The sequence below is a fragment of the Momordica charantia genome (assembly GCF_013281855.1).
Source record: "Momordica charantia cultivar OHB3-1 chromosome 5 unlocalized genomic scaffold, Mcharantia_2.0 BLBB01000005.1, whole genome shotgun sequence".
NCBI lineage: Eukaryota > Viridiplantae > Streptophyta > Magnoliopsida > Cucurbitales > Cucurbitaceae > Momordica > Momordica charantia.
This window is the reverse complement of record NW_028275163.1, coordinates 15,504,070-15,526,391: the sequence shown is the minus strand read 5'-3', so window position 1 is coordinate 15,526,391 and position 22,322 is coordinate 15,504,070. Positions and strand designations below refer to the sequence as shown.

At 43.5% G+C, this 22,322-nt stretch overlaps 3 protein-coding genes and 1 pseudogene across 3 annotated transcripts; 1 reads left to right on the top strand and 3 right to left on the bottom strand.

The window, feature by feature from the left end:
• Positions 1-785: 785 nt before the first annotated feature.
• LOC111024592 (small ribosomal subunit protein uS7) lies at positions 786-2,914 on the bottom strand. The gene is made up of 5 exons (XM_022302303.2): positions 2,756-2,914; positions 2,359-2,450; positions 1,435-1,706; positions 1,139-1,342; positions 786-1,065 (listed from the first exon to the last, which is right to left on the bottom strand). Exons 2-5 carry the CDS (start codon positions 2,446-2,448, stop codon positions 1,011-1,013), a joined length of 621 nt encoding a protein of 206 aa, XP_022157995.1. The 5' UTR covers positions 2,449-2,450; positions 2,756-2,914; the 3' UTR covers positions 786-1,010.
• Positions 2,915-10,532: 7,618 nt separating this feature from the next.
• LOC148211420 (uncharacterized) lies at positions 10,533-11,345 on the bottom strand. Its single transcript, XM_088124414.1, has 2 exons — positions 10,956-11,345; positions 10,533-10,829 (listed from the first exon to the last, which is right to left on the bottom strand). The coding sequence occupies exons 1-2, from the start codon at positions 11,343-11,345 to the stop codon at positions 10,533-10,535; spliced, it is 687 nt and encodes a 228-aa protein (XP_087980540.1).
• Positions 11,346-17,526: 6,181 nt separating this feature from the next.
• Positions 17,527-20,132, top strand: LOC111024597 (GDSL esterase/lipase 1-like). Its single transcript, XM_088124413.1, is given in 7 exon segments — positions 17,527-17,590; positions 18,251-18,424; positions 18,490-18,611; positions 18,858-19,077; positions 19,356-19,426; positions 19,428-19,626; positions 19,900-20,132. Coding segments are annotated over 7 exon segments (1,083 nt in total).
• A 344-nt stretch (positions 20,133-20,476) lies between these two features.
• On the bottom strand, positions 20,477-21,550 carry LOC111024596 (small ribosomal subunit protein uS2-like; annotated as a pseudogene).
• Positions 21,551-22,322: the final 772 nt, after the last annotated feature.

The window sequence follows — 22,322 nt, the reverse complement described above, 5'->3', positions numbered from 1 at the left end:
TGACCAAGAAGGGTAAAAATGTTTGTATTCTGATTTGAAGTAATCTATATATATATGATGGTTAAGCTCCATTATAACAACTCTATCTCTATCTTCTTTTTTTGTGTTTAAATGTTAAATCAAGTTGGTAGTTGGTAATGTACTAATTAGTAATTTTCACAAACTTTTGAATCCCATTATACCTTTTTTGTCAAAGCGACCATAGTGGGTTGTGTGTTTTTTAATAAAAAAAAAAAAAGAGAGAAATCTCAAAATATAAGTTTTGCACAAAATTATGCAAAGCATGATCAACTATTGTACCCTGCCAAGATTCACAAATTTCAACCAAAAAATGAAAGTTAGCTTAGTGCAGTGCACCTTCTCTTTTTTTAATTTCAATTTTTTCTTTTCAAATTGACAAATCATATCAATTTCCTATCGATCAGTATTTTATATTTCATTAAATATATATGAAAACACTTATTAGAATATTGCCACACTTATTAAAGCTCAAGTTACAAGAGTGTAATTCAAGGTGATAAATTGAAAATTTAGGATAAAAAAAGATGTGCATTGCCAAGTTCAATGTAAAAATTGACATTTAGGCAAAAAGTTAAAAAAACTAACATTCGGTCAATTACAGCAGCAACAATCACAACATCTCGATTTAATCCCCCAGTATTTTTTTTAAGAAGAAAAAAAAACATCTGTACATATAATTTTTTTTTTAAGAAAATATGCAATGTACTAACATGAGATTTGTAATCCAAAAGAGAAACTACAGTAGAGATAACCACAAACAAGTCTACAAATGCAAGGTTACATTTTTGCAATTTACTCAATAGTAAATATAAAGTAATATCCATATCAAAACTCTTAATCCTTAATCAAGCGTTGGATGAATTCTCACAACTAAAATGACAAAACCAAACATCGACAACAACCATGTTCGTAAAAACTTGGGAAAGAACAACAAAAATCAACTCCTGTTGTACTGGGAGCTCCCTATTCTCTCTTTTTCCCAACTATCCTTAACGATTGGCCTTTGCAACTCTCTCAATCTCATCCTTTTTCTTGATGGCATAACTGCAAATGCAGAAAAACTCATTGACATACTGGGCGAGGATGGATGAGACATTAGTAAGACAGAGAAATTTACCTGTTCGATGAGCCCTTTGCAGCATTGATGAGTTCGTCAGCTAAACATTCTGCGATTGTTTTGATGTTTCTGAAAGCAGCCTCACGAGCACCAGTTGTAAGAAGGTATATTGCCTGATTTACACGTCGCAATGGGGAAATATCCACAGCTTGACGCCTAACAACACCAGCTGAACCAATTCTGGTTGCGTCTTCACGGGGTCCACTGCCAAATTGCAACAAGTATGTTAAATAAACCATGGTGTAACATAAATATAACATTTCATTGAAGGAACTCAGTGGATGGAACAAGTATACCTGTTAACAACAGCATCAACGATAACTTGAATTGGATTAAGATCAGTTAGTAGATGAATAATCTCCATTGCATGCTTGATAATCCTCACTGCCATTAGTTTCTTCCCATTGTTTCTACCGTGCATCATAAGTGAGTTTGTAAGTCTCTCCACAATTGGGCATTGGGCTTTCCTGAAACGCTTCACAGAGTATCGACCAGCCGTGTGTGGAACATAAGTTGCATGCTTGGCAGGTGCAACTCCAACGTAATCCACCAGAGAGATGTCATTAACCTGAATCATCACATCACACCCAAGGGACGGTCAGAAAATGTACATGGTCGCAAGTTATTGCTGAACAGGCCAAGTTCAAACCAAATGGTACAAAGCAACCACCATTCGACCACACCGTAATTAGCGATTTCAATAAGTGAGAAAGAAAAAGAAAATCTTCTCACTGTGACACTATGCGACACTTTCTGATCATAACTTAAGTAAAATAAGAAGGGTAGACGGATTCAACCCAATAATTGCTTTTTCTTCTAAATTACAAGAAACAGAACACAAACACTAAATAAAAGGGAAAACAGGAACTAATACCAAAAAAAAAAAAAAGACATATCTTATCATTGTAAATTTGCCATCATACATCGAAGGACACTACAATACAAAGGTTTGAGCTCCAAAACTCAGGTATTTCATAATTTATCACACAAACAAGTTGCAACGTTTTAGACCAAACGGTGTATGATGGGAACATTGAAATCTATAATAGCAAAGGTCCTAAATCAAAAAACCAAGCTATGGTAGGAAGAACACAAAACAAACTTCAGAGAAACGCCAAATAATTGAAACGCAGAATAGCATCCAAAGTTGAATAAAAATAATCATGGGATCCATACAAATCAGTTAAAACTAACGGTGCATTAAAAAATAAAATTGTAACCTGGACATCATCAAAGGTCCAACGATTGAAAAGCTTCACATCATGGTGAGGCTGGGTAAGTTCCTGATCCGCTTCAACCACAACTTCCATTTCTGAAATAATCACAAGTCAGGCATGACCAAAAAAAAAAACAGAGAGATAAGAGCAAGGAAATTAGCCCCGGTAATTACATTGTTGCTCTCTGAAATAGTCACAAAATAAAAGGCAGCAAGAGCCCTAATACCACTTGGAAAATCATAAAACAAATAAATTGGGGTTCTCAGTCCGATAGTCGAGCAGGCAAAATCAAGCCATGACAGCAAATCAATACAGCTATCTTTTGCCTCTAAGTGATTCTAAACAATCACAGCACATTCTTTTGGAATTAATTCAACGAAAAACTGAAACAAATAAGTACCGTGAGAGAGATGGAAGCTCAGAACGTGAGAGGCGACGGCCGACAATAGGACGTCGAACGGCGGGTGAGGCAGTGAGAGAGATGAGTGTTAGAGGCAAGAGCTTTCTGATTGGAGTAACGAAAACCTTAAATCTGAAATAGGGCTCTTGAGTCGAAACTGTTTTTCTGAATCTACGAACCGAACCGGACGGTTATTAAAATCTTAATTCAATCCAAACTGGGCACTTCCACTTATTTAAGGGAAAACCGCATGGAAGGGCTTTTTGAGGGCTTTTTGGGCTTGGTAGCCTTTTTTAAGGCATATTTGATTTCTACTCCTCTTTCAATACCAAGTTTTCTAATCTTATGGTAACATTACCGCATAATCCAAATGATTTTCTTTGTCCCTCCAACTGACTTGTTAATAATTTCAGTTCTCTCCTTTTTTTTGGTGTGCTCTCTATCTGATTCATATTTCCTCCTCGCTTAGTTTATCTCCGATTCTCTTATGTAATATTAATGTTTTCAGTTTTTTGTTCGATTTGCCGTCCTCGTTCGCTCTTCACGGTGAGTATCTTCCGGCTGATTATCGTTTTCGGGTTATTTTTGTTCCTCCTGAGTTCCTTCCCGTTTCGTATTTTTTTCGGTATTTCTTTCCTCATCGATTTCGCATGTGTTCGATTTCTCATGATTTTAAATAAATATTGTTGGTTCTAGGTCGATTGAATTGTTCTTACTTCAATTGAGTTATTTATTCTTCACTAGTTCGAGTGACTAGTATATCCAAAATTGAATCGAGAGCAATGATGGGAACGTTTAAGTTTAGTCTGCTTACCGATACATTGATGATAATAAGTTTACCGAGAGCTAGTTTGTTAACACCAAGCGATGGATATGCATCACAAAGAATGATACTGAAAGTGAGAGAAATATTTGAGAGAGAGAGATTTCAAAGAGAACGAGAGAGAGAGAGCAAGAGAAAACAATACCGAGAGTGAGAGATATTCTAGAGCCGATTTTTTTTCATTTTTTCTTATATTTATTTCTTTCTTTTTTGTAGCAGGACCATGATAATCATTTTTGCTATAATGAATTACTAGAGATACTCATTTAAAATTATGAAATACATTGGTTAAACACCTTGCACGTTACAACTTTTAACTAACATTTATAAGAAAATAAATTGCCAAGGGGAAAGTAAATACTTAACCGAAGAATTAAAATATAAAGATTGTACGAACCCAGCAAACATATGCTCAATGCCCACAGTGCTCCAACGCCTACAAACGAGCCTCCAACGCTGTGCTTATCTTGTAGTTCCCTTTTATCTTCCTTCAGGTATGGTAGCAGGCATTGAATCAAGTATGTTTATGCGAAAAACAGGATGAAGTCTGACCTAGTCAAGGTCGAACAGATGGAATAGCTAACACGCCATACGTTAGAGAATGAGCTGCACAAGATAAACGAACACTCTAATGCTTAAGTGGTCGTTGTCAAAAGTAGTATATTTGTTTAGCGTCGAAACCAACGATTACATGAGCCTCTTCTTAACAAATTCCTTTCTACTCTGTTTATGCAAGAATTTGCACAACGGTTCTTCACGATTCGAGCTCGAACCCGGTCTCCGGTTCCGACCTGAACACTAGAGTGGACCTGCACAAGAGGGTAAGCACTCCGACGCTCAAGTCAGTATAGATCGGACTCCTTATTTAGTTCGAGGTGAGATTCGATACCTGAGCGTGAAATGAACTCCTCTATTTATAGGTAATGGATCCGACAGTACACACGACCGGCGGTTATGTGTCTTTTCCTCATATCGGACCTGTCGGGTTCCGAGTAGGTCGGACCCTAGTCAGGTCGAACCTTGGTGCCCATACTTAGTCTTTTATAACGGGCGAACCCGGCCACCTCGGCGGGGCCGAGGTGGACCTAAACAATCCTTATTTGGTTTCTTCAAATACTAATAAGGGTCCTCCACGTGTCTCGGGTACATTTACCACCAAACATTGGCCCCCTCTCTGTTAGGTTCGATCTCGACCTGACAGAGAAGTTCATTCGAATTTTATTTTGGACACGTGGCGACTTTTCATTTGTAGAGGGAATATGACCGTTGCGGAAGACGTTTCGACCTGCCAGGTTGTCGGAGCACTCAAGTGTTCCGCCGTTGCGTATTTCGAGAAGATCCCAGCCGCTCGTTGATTACACGTGTACGGCGCAAAGGTTTTTCCGATCAGCTATAAATAGTCCCGAAACATCAGGTCAAACCTTACGTTTCCTGAATTTCTGGAGTTCGATCTGAAACCAGCTCGAACCCTTTCTGTAGGTCAGTCGCTTTTCCTTGCTTTTACTCTTCTTTCAAACATGATAGTTTTCTTGTCTTCCCCCTCCAGTAGTGATAGCATAGGTAGTGCGGGTCAGACCATAAGTAGTTCGCCCCCCAAACCAAGTGACTCTAGGGAGGTCTTAGCTCGTAGGTTAGAGTCCGAGCTTGAAGAAATAGAGAACTTTAGGTTCTCAGATGATGGAGAGGATAGTGATACCTCCACCTCGGGCCAGGGTCTGGAGTACCCTTCTAGGATGCCCGAGCACTATCTCGGACCCCTTCGTAGGGGGTTTAAAATTCCGAATGACATTCTCCTTAGGGTTCCGGAGGAAGGGGAAAGAGCTGACAATAGTCCAGAGGGATGGGCCACTCTTTATTTGAAGATGTTTGAGTATGGCCTCAGACTTCCCCTTCATCCCTTTGCTCAGGAGTTCTTAAACCGAACTGGACTGGCTCCTGCTCAAGTGGCCTCCAATGGGTGGCGTGTCATTTTTGCTTTAGCCATTCTTTTTTGGTTGCAAGCTCGGGATGAGGACGAGGCCGAGCTGCTAAAGTGTTGATCAGCTCCTTGGGTGTTTTGAGGCCAAGAGGATAGCCAAGAAGCCTGGTCGGTACTACATGTGCGCAAGGAAAGGCGCAGGTGGCATAGTCAAGGGGCCGACCTCCATCAAGGGATGGGTAGGAAAGTGGTTCTTTGCCTCGGGAGAGTGGCTGGCAAAGGACGAGTCTGGTCGTGCCTTTTTGATGTTCCCACTAGGTTTGGGAACTTAGGTATGAAGTCTATCTTGTTTTCTTTCCTTTTAATTTCTTGATTTTCACTTCTAACTCAAATTTTGATTTGTTTTGTGCAGTATCGATTAAGCCGATTCCGGAGCTCACTCAAGCCTCCTTTGACGCTCTCAAGTACTACAAGGACAACTTCCCCAAAGGCAGGAAGATCAGAACCTTGGTCACCGACAAGCTTCTCTTGGAGTCGGGGCTTCTTGACTACAACCCTCTAGTTCGACCAATCGAAGCTTCAAGGCCGAACTCTGAACTCGGTAAGTCGTGCTCGACCTAGGTTTCAATTTTATCTTTCCTTTGATCTCTAACTTTATGCTTGTTTATTTTGCAGCAATGGTGTGCGGATTCACTGGAAGTGTGAAGCTCAAGTCCAAGGGTCGTGCTCACACCCTCAAGACCGTGGTGAGGACTGAACCGGTGACGTCTACGGTGCCACGGACTGAGGCTCAGGGTAACTCTGGGCCTTCTTCTGCAGTCCCCACCCCTGTGATCGAACTAGACTTATCTGGGGGTCGATCTGAAGAGAAGCGTCCGAGGGAAGAGTCCGAGGCGCTTGACGTATCTCCCCTGAACCAGGTGAGGGGAGAGTCGCCTTTGAAGAGAAGAAGAAAGAAGAAGAAGGCCTCCTCTTCCTCGGAAGCTGAGGCTTGTGGGACTCTGCCTACGAGCCATGCTGATTTGGTGGATGACCTCGAAGCTCGGATGGGGGGGACATTCGATGTACGAATGCGGTTCAGGATGGAACCGTCAAGTTCCGGGGTGAAGGACCAGGTGTTCTGCATCTCGGCCTCGTGCTTGAACCGCTGCCTGAGGAGAGCATCCAAGTTCGTGAGTGATCCTGGGTCCGTACTGCAGAGGACCATTGATAGCATAGGTAGTGCGGGTCAGACCATTAGTGATAGCATAGGTAGTGCGGGTCAGACCATAAGTAGTTCGCCCCCCAAACCAAGTGACTCTGGGGAGGTCTTAGCTCGTAGGTTAGAGTCCGAGCTTGAAGAAATAGAGAACTTTAGGTTCTCAGATGATGGAGAGGATAGTGATACCTCCACCTCGGGCCAGGGTCTGGAGTACCCTTCTAGGATGCCCGAGCACTATCTCGGACCCCTTCATAGGGGGTTTAAAATTCCGAATGACATTCTCCTTAGGGTTCCGGAGGAAGGGGAAAGAGCTGACAATAGTCCAGAGGGATGGGCCACTCTTTATTTGAAGATGTTTGAGTATGGCCTCAGACTTCCCCTTCATCCCTTTGCTCAGGAGTTCTTAAACCGAACTGGACTGGCTCCTGCTCAAGTGGCCTCCAATGGGTAGCGTGTCATTTTTGCTTTAGCCATTCTTTTTTGGTTGCAAGCTCGGGATGAGGACGAGGCCGAGCTGCTAAAGTGTTGATCAGCTCCTTGGGTGTTTTGAGGCCAAGAGGATAGCCAAGAAGCCTGGTCGGTACTACATGTGCGCAAGGAAAGGCGCAGGTGGCATAGTCAAGGGGCCGACCTCCATCAAGGGATGGGTAGGAAAGTGGTTCTTTGCCTCGGGAGAGTGGCTGGCAAAGGACGAGTCTGGTCGTGCCTTTTTTGATGTTCCCACTAGGTTTGGGAACTTAGGTATGAAGTCTATCTTGTTTTCTTTCCTTTTAATTTCTTGATTTTCACTTCTAACTCAAATTTTGATTTGTTTTGTGCAGTATCGATTAAGCCGATTCCGGAGCTCACTCAAGCCTCCTTTGACGCTCTCAAGTACTACAAGGACAACTTCCCCAAAGGCAGGAAGATCAGAACCTTGGTCACCGACAAGCTTCTCTTGGAGTCGGGGCTTCTTGACTACAACCCTCTAGTTCGACCAATCGAAGCTTCAAGGCCGAACTCTGAACTCGGTAAGTCGTGCTCGACCTAGGTTTCAATTTTATCTTTCCTTTGATCTCTAACTTTATGCTTGTTTATTTTGCAGCAATGGTGTGCGGATTCACTGGAAGTGTGAAGCTCAAGTCCAAGGGTCGTGCTCACACCCTCAAGACCGTGGTGAGGACTGAACCGGTGACGTCTACGGTGCCACGGACTGAGGCTCAGGGTAACTCTGGGCCTTCTTCTGCAGTCCCCACCCCTGTGATCGAACTAGACTTATCTGGGGGTCGATCTGAAGAGAAGCGTCTGAGGGAAGAGTCCGAGGCGCTTGACGTATCTCCCCTGAACCAGGTGAGGGGAGAGTCGCCTTTGAAGAGAAGAAGAAAGAAGAAGAAGGCCTCCTCTTCCTCGGAAGCTGAGGCTTGTGGGACTCTGCCTACGAGCCATGCTGATTTGGTGGATGACCTCGAAGCTCGGATGGGTGGGACATTCGATGTACGAATGCGGTTCAGGATGGAACCGTCAAGTTCCGGGGTGAAGGACCAGGTGTTCTGCATCTCGGCCTCGTGCTTGAACCGCTGCCTGAGGAGAGCATCCAAGTTCGTGAGCTCTGAAGAAGGAGGGTGAGAAGCACAAGGCCCACCTCCGAGCAGCCCATGCGATTACCAAGGGGCTGGAGAAGGAGAAATTCCAACTCTTGAAGGAGAAGGACGATCTCGCTCAAGTCCTTGAGGAGAAGGATGCCTCAATAGGGCGCCTCACAGCCGAGCTTAAAGACCTGAAGGAGCGCCTAACCAATGGATCTCTGCTGGAGGAGTCGTTCAGGCAACACCCAGACTTCGATGGGTTTGCCAAGGACTTCAGCGACGCCGGCTTCAAGTTCCTGATGAAGGGCATTGCTGCCGACATGCCCCACCTTCATATCGATCTCAGCGATCTCAAGAAGAAATATTCTGAGAAGTGGGCTTCTGGGCCTAATGGGATTCCTGGCCCCTAATCGCTGGTGGACAAGTACGTCAAGGAGCTGGACTCTGACTACTCCGATGTAGAGGAAGAGGATGCTCCTAGCCAAGAGCCCAATGAGATCGGCATGACGTAAGAGGAGGTTCCTTCCCAGCAGGATGGATCTCAGGAGGTTAACCTTCTGGGGTCCCAGGGCGAGCTATCCTCCTACCTCGGAAGTAGCTGAGGCTCTATTTTCTTCTCCCTTTTGTTGTTTCCTTTTTGTAAGTCTTTGGGCGGAGCTGCAAGGTGTACAAGCCTTGGCTCTGTCCTCCAATTAATAAATTCTTCTTTCCCTACATTTAATTGCAGTTCTGATTCCAGCTCTGACTCTTTCTTCTATTACTTTTTCCTCAAACTTTTTAAACTTATAATCTCCATCTCGCGCCTCTTAACTTGTAACTTTTTTAAGTTCAAAGGCTTTTGAGATAACTCTTTTCACATCGCACCTCTTTCCTAAGGTTTGAATTTGAGAGTCTTTTATTAATCTTTAATATTTCTCCTCGAACTCGGAAGTCCAAAAGATAATATCAAGCAATTTGAACTTTTTTACATCGCACCTTTAACTTGAACGTTCTAAGGTTTGAATTTTAAGTTCATAATTAATACTCACATCGCGCCTCGAACCCATAGGTTTAGAGGATTGAGTTTTTTGAACCTTCAACATCGTACCTTTAACTTAAGCGTTCAAAGGATTGAATTTTGGCTCGTAATTGATTTTGACATCGCACCTCGAACCCGTGGGTTTTGAGGTTGCCGATTTTAAGTCTTATGGGAGTCCGTGGCCCCCATTTAATTTCTAATCGAACTCGGAGTTATGAAATTAAATAACCCCATTTATTGAAAGTTCCGCACCTTGAAAATTTTTACAAGCCCATTTTGGGACTATTTTGACATTTCAGGGGTAATAACGCTTCAAGTGCTCCGCGTTCCATGGATGCGCAAGCACTCTTCCTTCCAGGTCAACCAGCATATAAGTTCCAGGTCGGACTATGCCTTTGACTTCGAATGGTCCCTCCCAACTTGGGTCAAGGGTGCCGACATGACTCTGAATTTTTCTTAAGACTAAATGTCCAACTTGGAAGCTTCAAGGTCGAACTCGGGCATTTGTAATGTCTAGCCATTCTGTTCTGATACTCTGCTAAGCGCAGCTGAGCCGTTTCCCTTTTCCCTTCCAATAAGTCCAGGTTAAGGAGTAGCTCTTCCTCGTTCTTTGTTGGCTCGTACTGTTCTACCCTATCTGTTGGTATGCCGATCTCGACTGGTACAACAGCTTCGGAGCCAAAGGCTAGCGAGAACGGAGTTTCGCCAGTTGATTCTCTTGGGGTGGTTCGATATGACCACAAAACTTCAGGTAGCTCCTCGGCCCACCTTCCCTTTCTGGAGTCCAACCTTAGCTTGAGTCCTCGCTTTATGATCTTGTTTACTGCTTCAACCTGCCCATTTGCTTTTGGATGCGCAGGGGACGAACTGAGGTGGCTTATACTCAGTTTTTTGCAAAAGTCCTTGAACTTTGCATTGTCAAACTGTTTTCCGTTGTCCGTCACAATAGCATTGGGTATGCCAAAGCGGCATACGATGTTTGTCCATATGAACGACGTGACCCTGGACTCTGTGATGTGGGATAGTGCCTCGGCTTCGGCCCACTTAGTTAAGTAGTCCACAGCGACAACGGCGAACTTTGCTTGTCCTTTGCCCAGAGGAAAAGGACCTATGATGTCTACCCCCCATTGCGCAAATGGCCATGGGGCCGAGATGGGGTGAGCAGTTCGGGAGGTTGATGGATAATGTTTGCGAAACGCTGGCAGTTGTCACAAGCTTTCACAAACTGCTTTGCATCCTGCTCGACACTGGGCTAATAGTAGCCTTGTCGAACCACCTTGGCCGACAACGACCTAGCGCCAAAGTGGTTTCCACACACCCCTTCATGAACTTCCCTAAGAATGTAAAGGCCTTCTTCGGGAGTCACACACTTGAGGAGAGGCAGGGAGAAGCCACGTCGGTACAACATTCCTTCTCGGAGTGTGAACCGAGCCGCTCTTCGAGCCATCTTCTTTTGCTCCTTCGGATCTTGCGGTGGGTTTCCTTTGATGAACTCCACGATTGGGTCCATCCAAGTGGGTGATGGAGTATCAACCTCCATTACATCTGGCTCCAAGATTGAAGGAGTGTCCAAGATCTCGACCGGGACCGATCTAGCCAAGTCGGTCTCGTACGCTGATGCCAATTTGGCTAAGGCATCCGCATTAGAGTTTTCAGATCTTGGAACTTGACTCACCTTGTAAGTCCCGAACTGGGCGAGGTGTGATCTGACCTTGCTTAGAGATTTTTCCATTCGGGGGCCCTTTTTTTGGTACTCCTCCTTGATCTGATTTACAACTAGCTGGGAGTCACTAAAGACCTTAATGTGATTGGCCCCCAGTCCTTTGGCAACACGCAGGCCTGCTAGGAGTGCTTCATACTCGGCCTCGTTCTTCGACGTTCGAAAGTGGAATCGCAGAGCATATTCGAATCGCTCACCTCCTGGTGCGAGCAAGAGGATTCCTGCCCCGCACCCCTTCTCGTTGGAAGATCCATCAACGTAGATCGTCCACGGGAGGTCGGACTTGGCCAACTGAGGTGGTGGAGTGAGCTCTGCGATAAAATCGGCCACTGCTTGCCTTTTCATCGCAGTTCTGGGCTCGAACTGGATGTCGTACTCGCTCAATTCCATTGCCCACTTCATCAGACGCCCTGATGTTTCAGGCTTATTGAAGATATTCCTCAGGGGCAAGTTTGTAAGTACTATGACAGTGTGTGCTTGGAAGTACGACCTAAGTCTTCGGGCCGAGGTGACTAATGCGAGGACCAGCTTCTCCATTTGGGGGTATCTGGTCTCGGCTTCGGTCATGGCCTTACTGGTATAATAAACGGGGCTTTGGCTCGCACCTTCCTGCTTAATCAGTGCCGAGCTGACGGCGCTATCAGACACTGCTAGATACAAATGGAGTTTTTCTCCTGGCAATGGTTTTGCGAGTAAAGGTGCCGAGCAGAGATAGTCTTTTAACTGCTCTAGTGCTTGCTCACATTCTACTGTCCACTCGAACAGTCCTTTCTTCCTAAGGACCTTGAAGAAAGGAAGGCACTTGTCCGTTGATCTTGACATGAACCTATTCAAGGCTGCAATCCTGCCATTGAGGCACTGCAGCTGTTTTAGAGTCTTGGGCGCCTCCATCTCGAGCACGGCCTTTATCTTCTCTGGGTTAGCTTCAATCCCCCGGTTATTTACCATAAAACCAAGGAACTTTCCCGAGGAGACTCCAAAGGCACACTTGGTCGGATTGAGCTTCCTTTGATACTTGCGTAGCACTCCAAAGGCTTCGGTCAGGTCGGAAAGATGCAACTTTGACTGCTTGCTCTTGACAAACATGTCGTCCACATACACTTCCATATTCCCACCGATCTGCTTGGCGAACATTTTGTTCACCATCCTTTGGTAGGTCGCACCTGCATTCTTTAGGCCAAAAGGCATCACCTTGTAGCAGTACAGACCTTGGTCTGTAATAAACGCGGTATGATCTTGGTCTGGCAAGTGCATTTTAATTTGGTTGTATCCGGAGTAGGCATCCATGAAGGTGAGCAGCTCATGCCCGGCCGTTGCATCCACGAGCTGGTCGATCCTCGGAAGGGGGAAGCAATCTTTTGGGCATGACTTATTTAGATTTGTAAAGTCCACGCACATCCTCCACTTCCCGTTGGATTTTTTAACTAATACTACATTAGAGAGCCACTCGGGATACATAATTTCTCGTATATATTCAGCTTTTAAAAGTTTGTTTACTTCCTCAACAATTACATCACTCCTCTCCTTATTTACAGGTCTTCTTTTTTGCTTTACAGGTCGGAATGATGGGTCTATGTTGAGGCGATGCACCATGATCTTCGGGTCGATGCCAGGCATGTCCTCGTGAGACCATGCGAAGACGTCCGAGCTAGACCTGAGGAAGTTGATCAGTTCTTCCCTGTCAGTGGCCCCCAGCTTGGTTCCTATGCTTACTGAGTAAAGGAACAAGCTCGAGTTCTTCTGTTGGCGGGGAGAACTGCCTTTTACCTTCCTTTGGCAGGTCTGCTTCGGATTCTTGCAGCTTGCCATGGTTGGTTTGCTCTTCCAGGGCACATACTGCCGACCCTTTAAGCGCGGACGCATAACACTCCCGCGAGGTTTTTTGCTCACCTAGGACCATGCCCACTCCATTCGGGGTTGAGTACTTCAAGACTTGATGCAATGTGGAGGGGACAGCCCGAAATGAGTGGATAATGGGTCTCCCAAAAATGGCGTTGTAGGTCGATCTGCCGTCGATTACCATGAACTCGGTCATCTGCGTTACTTGGGTAGCATCTTGCCCGATAGTTACCGGCAGGTCAATGCATCCTTCTAGGGAGACCGATTCTCCAGAGAATCCAACAAAGGGTGTTGGACTCTTCTTCAATTGTGACCTGGTCCATCCCAATGCTAGATATGTTGGGAGGGACAAGATGTTGGCAGATGCGCCTCCATCGACCAACACTCTTCGGACCAGGACGTGATCAATCAGATGGGCAATCACCAGTGCATCGTTGTGAGGCAAGTGGACCCCCTCCAGGTCGGCATCGCCGAAAGTGATGGAGCAAGTGGGCTTCTGCTCCCTGATTATGCATACCTCGCGCCTGGCCTCGCGAGCTAGCTTCTTCCTCTTGTTTCCGGACTGGCCCCCGCTCAGACTTCCGAAAATAGTATTGATGACCGCAGGTCGGTCTTCTCGTCGAGGCGGCGTTCTTGAACTCTTCCTCTCTTCTTTCTTTTCGACCGAGTTAGACCTCGGTTTGCCCACGAATTTTTTGAAGTAGCCGTCTTGAATGAGGTCTTCAATCTGGCGTTTTAACTCCCAGCAACTTGACGTATTGTGGCCGTGATCGCGATGAAAACGGCAGTACTTATCTTTGTTGCGCTTTTCTGGATCTCCTCGGAGCTTCTAAGGTCGCTTGAGGAGCTTTTCCATCCCAGTTTCCTCAATATTTGTAAGTATTTCAGAGATTGGGATGGTGGTCGGGGTATAACGTTCGTAAGGTCGGCTTCGGTTGGGGCCACCGTCCGACCTGCGATACTCAATTCGGCTACTGGAAGAGGATTGTCCCTTATCCTTGGACTTGATAACAGGCCTCCTCGTCTCCTGGTTCAACTTCTTCTGGTCGATCTGCTTTTCAGGTCGGCCAGTTTTGGTTCGGAGGAGCTCCTGCCCATCAATGACTTTTTTCGCCTTCTGCAGGACTTCGACGAAGGTGGCTGGAGACTCCTCTCCAAGTTTTACTATTAAGGTCTCTGGCCAGGCCGGTGAGGAAGTAGCACATGACCGAATCATCAGAGCAGTGCGCGACCTTCAACTGCTCCTATTGGAACCTCGTGACATACTCTCTCAGCGTCTCTCCTTCCTTCTGCCTGATAGTGGCGAGATGAGTCGCTATCTTTCTGTCATAATACCGAGAAGAGAACTGACTGATGAACTCCTTTCTCAGCTGAGAGTAGGTCGAGATCGACCTAGCCGGCAGTCTTCGATACCACAGGCGCGCGCTACCGGTGAGCGCGATCTGGAAGGCGCGACACTTGATTGCATCTGTTGCCGCTTGAAAGTCCATGAGGCCTTCGAAGACCTCAACATAGTCTTTAGGGTCCTTAGACCCATCATAAGGCTTAACCGTGGGAGTCTTGAACTTCGGAGGGATTGGAGCCTCCAGGATGTCCGGGGTGAATGGCGATTCTCCCAAGTCGCCATCGTCGAATGAACATTCTTTCTTCTCGCACCTGGTCTTAAGCGCCTCGACCTGCTCATCGAACTTGTGCTTCATCAGGTCGAACTCTTCCCTAGTGATCACAGCTTTTGGTGCTAGAGGCTTGTATTTTGACTGAGCCTTTAGGTTCGAGTTCGAGAACTCTCGGGAGTAGGAAGGAGAGTCTTCCGACTCCCGAGATGCTCTCTTCTTCTTTTCAGTGAGATGCTTTCTCAGATCATTGTCCCGCAAGCTGTAATCCACTCCTTCAACGTTGGGAATGGGCTCGCGGTCGCTAGGTTGGATGGATGGGGCTCCCTTTTCACCAGGTGCGCCCGGGACCCTAGAGGGAGACGCAGTTCGGTTGGCACGCGTTGCCTCGGCGTACATTTCTTCCATTGTGCGCAACCGATGGCGCATATCATCTAACTCGCGCTGGAGAGTAGACAAAGCTTCAGGGTCTGTTGCCTGGTTGACCCTTTGGGAGGTCTTTCTCGAGGTACCTCCTCGGCCTCGGTTGGCCTTTGAGGGTTTCGGATGAGCAGGGGGTAACTCTTGGTTCGCATGGCGGGCAGATCTACGCGGTAGATCTCCCTCTTGCCCTGCTCGGATCTGGTCCTCGACTACTCTTGCGTCGAGGTCTTGCTGAGTGTCATTATCAGCGTTCACACCCTTCCGTTCTGTCGTATTAGCAGAGCTTGCCGAATGCACCATCGTTGCGTATATTTTCTAAATCGGGATGACTTAGGATGTCCTTCCCCACAGACGGCGCCAAATGTTTATGCAGGAATTTGCACAACGGTTCTTCACGAATCGAGCTCGAACCCGGTCTCCGGTTCCGACCTGAATACTAGAGTGGACCTGCACAAAAGGGTAAGCACTCCGACGCTCAAGTCAGTATAGATCGGACTTCTTATTTAGTTCGAGGTGAGATTCGATACCTGAGCGTGAAATGAACTCCTCTATTTATAGGTAATGGATCCGACAGTACACATGACCGGCGGTTATGTGTCTTTTTCTCATATCGGACCTGTCGGGTTCCGAGCAGGTCGGACCCTAGTCAGGTCGAACCTTGGTGCCCATACTTAGTCTTTTATAACGGGCGAACCCGGCCACCTCAGCCGAGGTGGCCGGGGTGGACCTAAACAATCCTTATTTGGTTTCTTCAAATACTAATAAGGGTCCTCCACGTGTCCCGGGTACGTTTACCCCCAAACATACTCAAATCCCACTCCAAATCTCAATATCTTGAGCTGGTTATTGGAAACTTGACAGCTTCCATCCAAGTAAGTTAATTTCATTTTAAGTAGTGATCATCAAACACAGTGTTATTGAGATATCTATATATGAATTAAATTTATCAACTCCATTAACTTTATCAATATTCATTGGTTTCATCTCATAACCAATTTGCAGTGAGAGGAGTAGCCTATATCTATTATAAATCTTTGTGGGATCTTTAACATGCCTCCTCAAGATCATGGTTCTTTTGGCTCATCGATTTTAATCGGATTTTATTTTTGGATCGGATGCTTGTTCGAGCGTTTTGGACTCTAATATTAAGAATGAATAAACCGTCACTCAACCCAAAAGCTTAAGTTAATGGATTGGATAAATTTATTTCATATAAGGATATCTCAATACTTCCCCTCACTTGTAGGCTTGGAATAATTGCACAAGACCCAACAAGTTGAAATCATTATAAATAGGAAGTAAAAAACAATGCAGAGTTAAAATATAGAATCTCTCACATGATACCATATCAATAGTTATGGAATTTCCATCTCATAATCAATTGGTAATGAGAGAATTAGTACATGTCTATTACAAACCTCTATACAAACCTTTGTGAAATCCTTAATGATAAGCGCCAAGGTTGCTCGTGTTTACAAAGTTAGAGGTCCTTCTAGGATCCTTGCAAACATTCACAAAAACGACTTAACTTACCGAATGATTCCAACCAAGAGTAAGGTTAGAAGATGAATCACTCTTAGATCGGACTTAGAATCTACGATGGTCACTCCTAGATCCTAAGACGACTCACTCCAGAATTAGCTTGATCGAGACTAATCCAATGAATCGGTTCAACATCAAACCTAAAGCAAGATTTGAAAGAAGCAACACTAAAAGTGTTAAGGAACAAAAGTTCTTGAATATCAATATGTTTTAATCTTAAGTTCTCCATAACAAGAGCATTACAAGCCTTTAAATAGGCCAAATGGTCGTTCAACATAAGAACACCAAAAGTTTTTCAAAATACTACTTAATGCAAATTGTAGAAAATAAGACATGCAAATTAAAACTTGATTGCACATCATTCTAGACACTTAAATGCGGATCAGAAAACGTAGTCATGCTTCAAATGGTCTTATCTATGTGCTGTAGGAGGCGCTTCACATTTGGATATGGTTTGACAACTTTTGACTTCACAAACTCCAAAGAGGTGCAATCTGCAAAGGCACCTGTTCACGAATCTGCACACTTTTTTTGTCCTCCGTGCCATCTCTCAAAATAGACAACTTTTCCCGTGCCATCTTTGCTCCATTCTCTTCTTGACTCATTGAAGTAACATTATGAATAAATTTGGGCTCAAAACTCTTTGTTGGTTCTTGTGCATTAACAACCTTTTGAAGGTGCAATGTGAAAGCCTCTTGAATCTTCCTTGCCTTTCTTGTAATAATTGCTCCTTTGATATATGTAATTGGTCACAAATGGATTCGTATCACTTAACCTATGTTACGTATGAGATTAAAAAGATGGTGGTTTTGGTTTTGGTTTTCAGTTTTGACAGCAACCATGCGAGAGTGGAGGCAGGAAATTCGGGTTGATGAACCTGCCCGCGATGGGTTGCAGCCTAGGGCTGAGAGTGGCAGATGGGGGCTGCTTGGAAGAGCTGTCAGTGTACGACTTCAGCAGCAGGATGAGGCAGAGAATGGGGAGACCATTGAAATATGGATTAAAGGAAGGGAAGAAGGCATGCTGCGGGACAGGGAGCTATGGAGGAGTGTTCAGCTGCAGAGGAAGAAGAGTGAAGGAGTTTGGACTGTGTAGGAATCCTGATGAATATGTGTTTTGGGATTCTTACCATCTCACTGAGAATCTCCACAAACAGCTTGCTTGTGAAATGTGATTGTCTTATCACCTAATTCCTTCCATTATTCTCTTAGAGATCTCTTTCTTTTCTAATCTAACTCATTTTTCTCATTATTTCTGGAGCTCAGAGTGATCAAAGAAGGAACAACATATCTTAACCGTTAAACTAAGCTTATGTTGGCTACAAAATTGAAAGTTCGGTATCTATTAAAGAGAGTTTTAAATGTTAAAAAACTATTTGACGATAGTAAAATGTTCAAATATTAAACTTATAGTAGATTGTCATACAAATCCAACATTTTTCTCTCGAACGACTATTCCTCCTTACAATATTATGAACTAAAACTTTATTTTAACATAATAAACATAAGTGTTGTATGATCCATTCAAACAAGCTAATTATTTCTGGTCTTTGAATCATTTGAAGTGATCCATCCAAGTAATTGAGATGGCAAGTTCATGGTTTCATCTTTCTTGGGTTCTTCATATTATATATTATCACCATCAAATCGATTATATAATCATTAACTTGTAGCTCAAGCAACTGCATTCTAACTTCACTATAAAGTCAAAGAAGAAGTGATCCATCCAAGTAAATTGAGATGGCAAGTTCATGGTTATCTTCATCTTTTTTTATCTTTTTCATAGCTAGTTTTCTGTCTCTACACTGTTGCAGAGGTGGTGATCTGAAGCCACTGCCAAAACATGTAGCTTTGTTCATCTTTGGGGATTCCCTTTTTGATGCTGGAAACAATAACTACATCAACACCTCTACCACTTTTCAAGCAAATTTCTTCCCATATGGAGAAACCTTCTTCAGATCTCCAACTGGGCGATTTTCTGATGGCAGATTGATTCCTGATTTCATTGGTAATTAAATGAATGAGTTACCAAATTACATAAATCATTGACTGATCAAACTTTTTTGTTTGCAGCTAAATATGATAACTTGCCATTAATCCATCCATATCTTAATCCTAAGAACAAATTTTACCTTCATGGAGTGAACTTCGCATCAGCAGGAGCAGGTGCTTTACTTAACACCAATCAAGGATTTGTAAGTAATCTGCTTATTGTTTATGGATCGGGCTTTCACCCATTGTCCAAGATTCCCTACGACTGTCTCCCGTGGGAGTCTGGACCGTGTCTCAATCCCAGTGTGGTTGATCATACGAAAAAACCAGCTTTGACGGTTCAACGAAAAATTGTTGGACTCTAATGGATCTTCTATCATACGGTTTTCAAATAGGGTCCAATAAGTTCCTTCAGCTTTATATGTGTGTTTGTTTTGTTTTGTTGGAAGGTAATTGACCTGAAAACCCAGTTGAGTTACTTCAACAAAGTGGCAAAGATTATAAAGGAGGAGCTTGGACATGCAGGAGCAAAAGCATTACTATCAAGAGCTGTTTATTTTATCAGCATTGGAAGCAACGATTATATCGTTCCTTTCACTACAAATTCCAGCCTCTTCCGATCCCACTCTCCACAACAATATGTTGACTTGGTCATTGGAAACTTAACACTGTCATCAAAGTAAATACCCAAACAAATACTTTCAACTCAATTATATTGGCTAAAAGATCTAAATTTGAACCTTCTAATGAGCTTAATACAAAAAGACTTTGATGTCTCTCACTTCTGAACCTTGGGGCAGGCGTCCTGGGTGTTGGAGAGCAAAACTCCAACTTCCCGTTATATAAAAAAGTCTTCATATATATAGATTGTTACTTAACATATAGTTAACAAACATCTTTAAACTGTATAAAGTATTCTTTTTTTCTTCTCTCTGATATGAATTGATTTGTTCTACAGGGAATCCATAAGAATGGAGGAAGAAAATTCGCATTTCTAGGTGTTGGGTCTGTAGGTTGTGTGTGTCCCCGTAGTGAAGGCAGTTTTGTTACAAGGCAAAGATGAATGCTCGGAAGAGATCACACAACTTGTAAAACTACACAACAAACATCTTTCCAAAACTCTCCTACAGCTTGGAAAGAAACTTGAAGGATTTGTTTATTCTTATGCCGACTTTTACGCCACCGCCGTCGAAGTAACAAACAACCCTGCTAAATATGGTAAGAGAAAGCAATGTTTTAAAAGGCTAAAGACGCCCCCGAATCTCAAGGCGATATGAAATACAAGCCTCAATTCTAATTAAAAAATTATACAAATTCAAGTATTACTAAACATAATAGTTATATAGAATCATCAAAATATTCACCAATTACTTAAAAAAAAAAATCTAAAAAAAGATACTTAACATGGAGAGAAAGTACAACTAATACGTACACTTTATGTTATAGCATGATTTCTGTGGATTTAGTTCTGTGATTTCCATTTCCTCTCAGGTTTCAAGGAAGGAAAGATAGCATGTTGTGGAAGTGGACCATTTAGAGGATACGGTAGTTGTGGAGGAAGGAATGGACAAGAGTACGAGTTGTGTGGGAACCCCAATGAGTATTTATTTTTTGATGGCAGCCATCCCTCTGAAAAGGCCAACCAATTATTTGCTCGGTTTCTATGGAATGGGAGTTCTGAGAGCATCAGGCCTTACAATCTCAATGTTCTGTTTCATCTCTAAGCTTGTGAACTTATTCCCATCCACTCTCCCTATTACATGTTTGTTAATAATAAAATAAGTGTGGTCGGTGGACATGTTACCAGAGGTTTATATCCTATCAATCTACCCTTATTTAATTTCTATTGAAGCATGTACAGAAGGTGGATGCAGGACAAGACAATTTCAAAACACTCCCATTCGATATATGAAAAATGATAAATTTGAAAAAGCGGTCAGAGAAAACGAAGTAAATGAATTATATAAAAATTTCAATCTCATCATCCAAAACTGGACTAGGAAAGAAAATACAAGCCAATTTTGTAGCCACAAAAGAAAACCGAAAAAAGCTCTATGGGAACCTTCACTCAGAACCAACCGGAAGCCGGAGGTGCACCACCTTCAACTGCTGGCGCTGGTGCTGGCGCTGGTGCTGGTGCTGCATCCCATCCGTCTGCTGCAACTGAAAAAAAACCAAACGGCATTGAAAGAAATGAGAGGTAGGACCACAACACGCATATAACGAAAATCTTAAAACACAACCATCCTAACTGTAACTGCTTTGCATTGCATCTTACAACTCCTGGTCAATGTTTCTAAAACACAAAATCTATGCAATAGCAAACTACGAGGTAACTGTATGGATGGATGTGTTGGGTGCTAACTAATTAAGCCAAAGTAACTCGGACTCAACCTTGCTCGAACCACTGGATGGGTGGAGCAACAGGAGCTGGAACCACATCAGGAGCACCCCACTGAGCATCAGGAACCTGTCCAGCCCATTGATCTGAAGCAACAAGCGGAGCAGCTCCGAAATCTGCAATGCCATAATCTGGAGGCGCAACAGCCTCTTCTTCTTCTTGCTCCTTAGCTTCCTCAGGCTCCCGATAGAAAAATAAATCCACCTGCACAAGAACACATGCATTCATTCATTCCAAGCCTCTGGTTTAATTTTAAGTTCAAACAATCCGAGTGTTAATTTCAAATTTCATGTCAGAATGTGGCTTTTGAAGTTCAAATAGAAGATACAATTCTGAATTTACCATCACGTCCCACTTGTGCCCAGCATGAATTGTTCCACGCATCTGCAGAACCATCCTCACCAGAAGCCAAAACAGACATCCTATACTAAAACTTATAACTGCAAACTATTATTAATCTCTTAATAGGTTTAAGCACCTGATGATCAGTTCTAGAATCAGTAAGTATCAGAAGTCGTGGTTCATTGAATGAGGTCTGAAGCTGGTTGGTGAATGCTCGCACCAGTGTATTGAGCAAGCTTCAAAACGGCTCTCTGACCATAAGGCCTAGCAGACTGGACAATGATATCTTTGAGGATTCTCAATAGCCACAATTACTCTGGCAGCCAATTGGAGTTTCTCCCATGTCTTAGCAAGGTTGATGATGTAAATTCCTAAAGCAAAAAAACAACCATTCGTCATTATTGTTGAACAAAATAGAAGCCCACGGCATATCATGTGTCTATGATAACAACTCATATAAATTATAAACAACATATTCATGATGCAGAGATCAATACTCTTTGACCCCTTAATAAACTGAGGATATTGACTCAAATGACCCTCTCAAAAGAATTTCTTGCTCAAATAACCCACCTTCAAATAAATGTTTTGGATGACTCATTCTATTATTTTAGTTAAATTAAACTTAAACGAAATTACATATTTACCCTTGCCTCAAAAACAACCGTTGGCCTCCCCCGTTTCCCCCTCTTTCTCTTCTTCCTCTCCTTTTCCGTTTTTTCTTCACCGTTTCTTCCGCTATTCAAGTACTAAAGCTGACTAAAAAGCTCTCTTCCTCGCTATTGGCATTCAATATTGGAGGTAAGTTGATTTCGTTAGTTTGTGTAGTTAGGGTTTGTCGATTTTAGCATGTAAGAATTTCATTTTCTATTATCATCGATTTCATTGTTTTTAGGATTTAGTTTTCATCGATTGAAAGGTTTTTATGCTCATCGTCGTTATCTGTTACGGTTAGAAGGGTTATGGATCTGTAAATGTTGGGTTTGAAGTGGTTTTAGGTTGAAGAAGGTGAAGAATCGGGGCGATTTCGAGCGAAATGGGGTAAGAAACTGGTGAATTCAAATTTATTAATTGGGGTTTTGTTTGCTCGAAAAATTCCTGGGACGAATTCGGGCGAGGAAGACCGAGGTTTCCATTTTTTTAAAGGTTCTTCATGAAACACGTCGCCCGA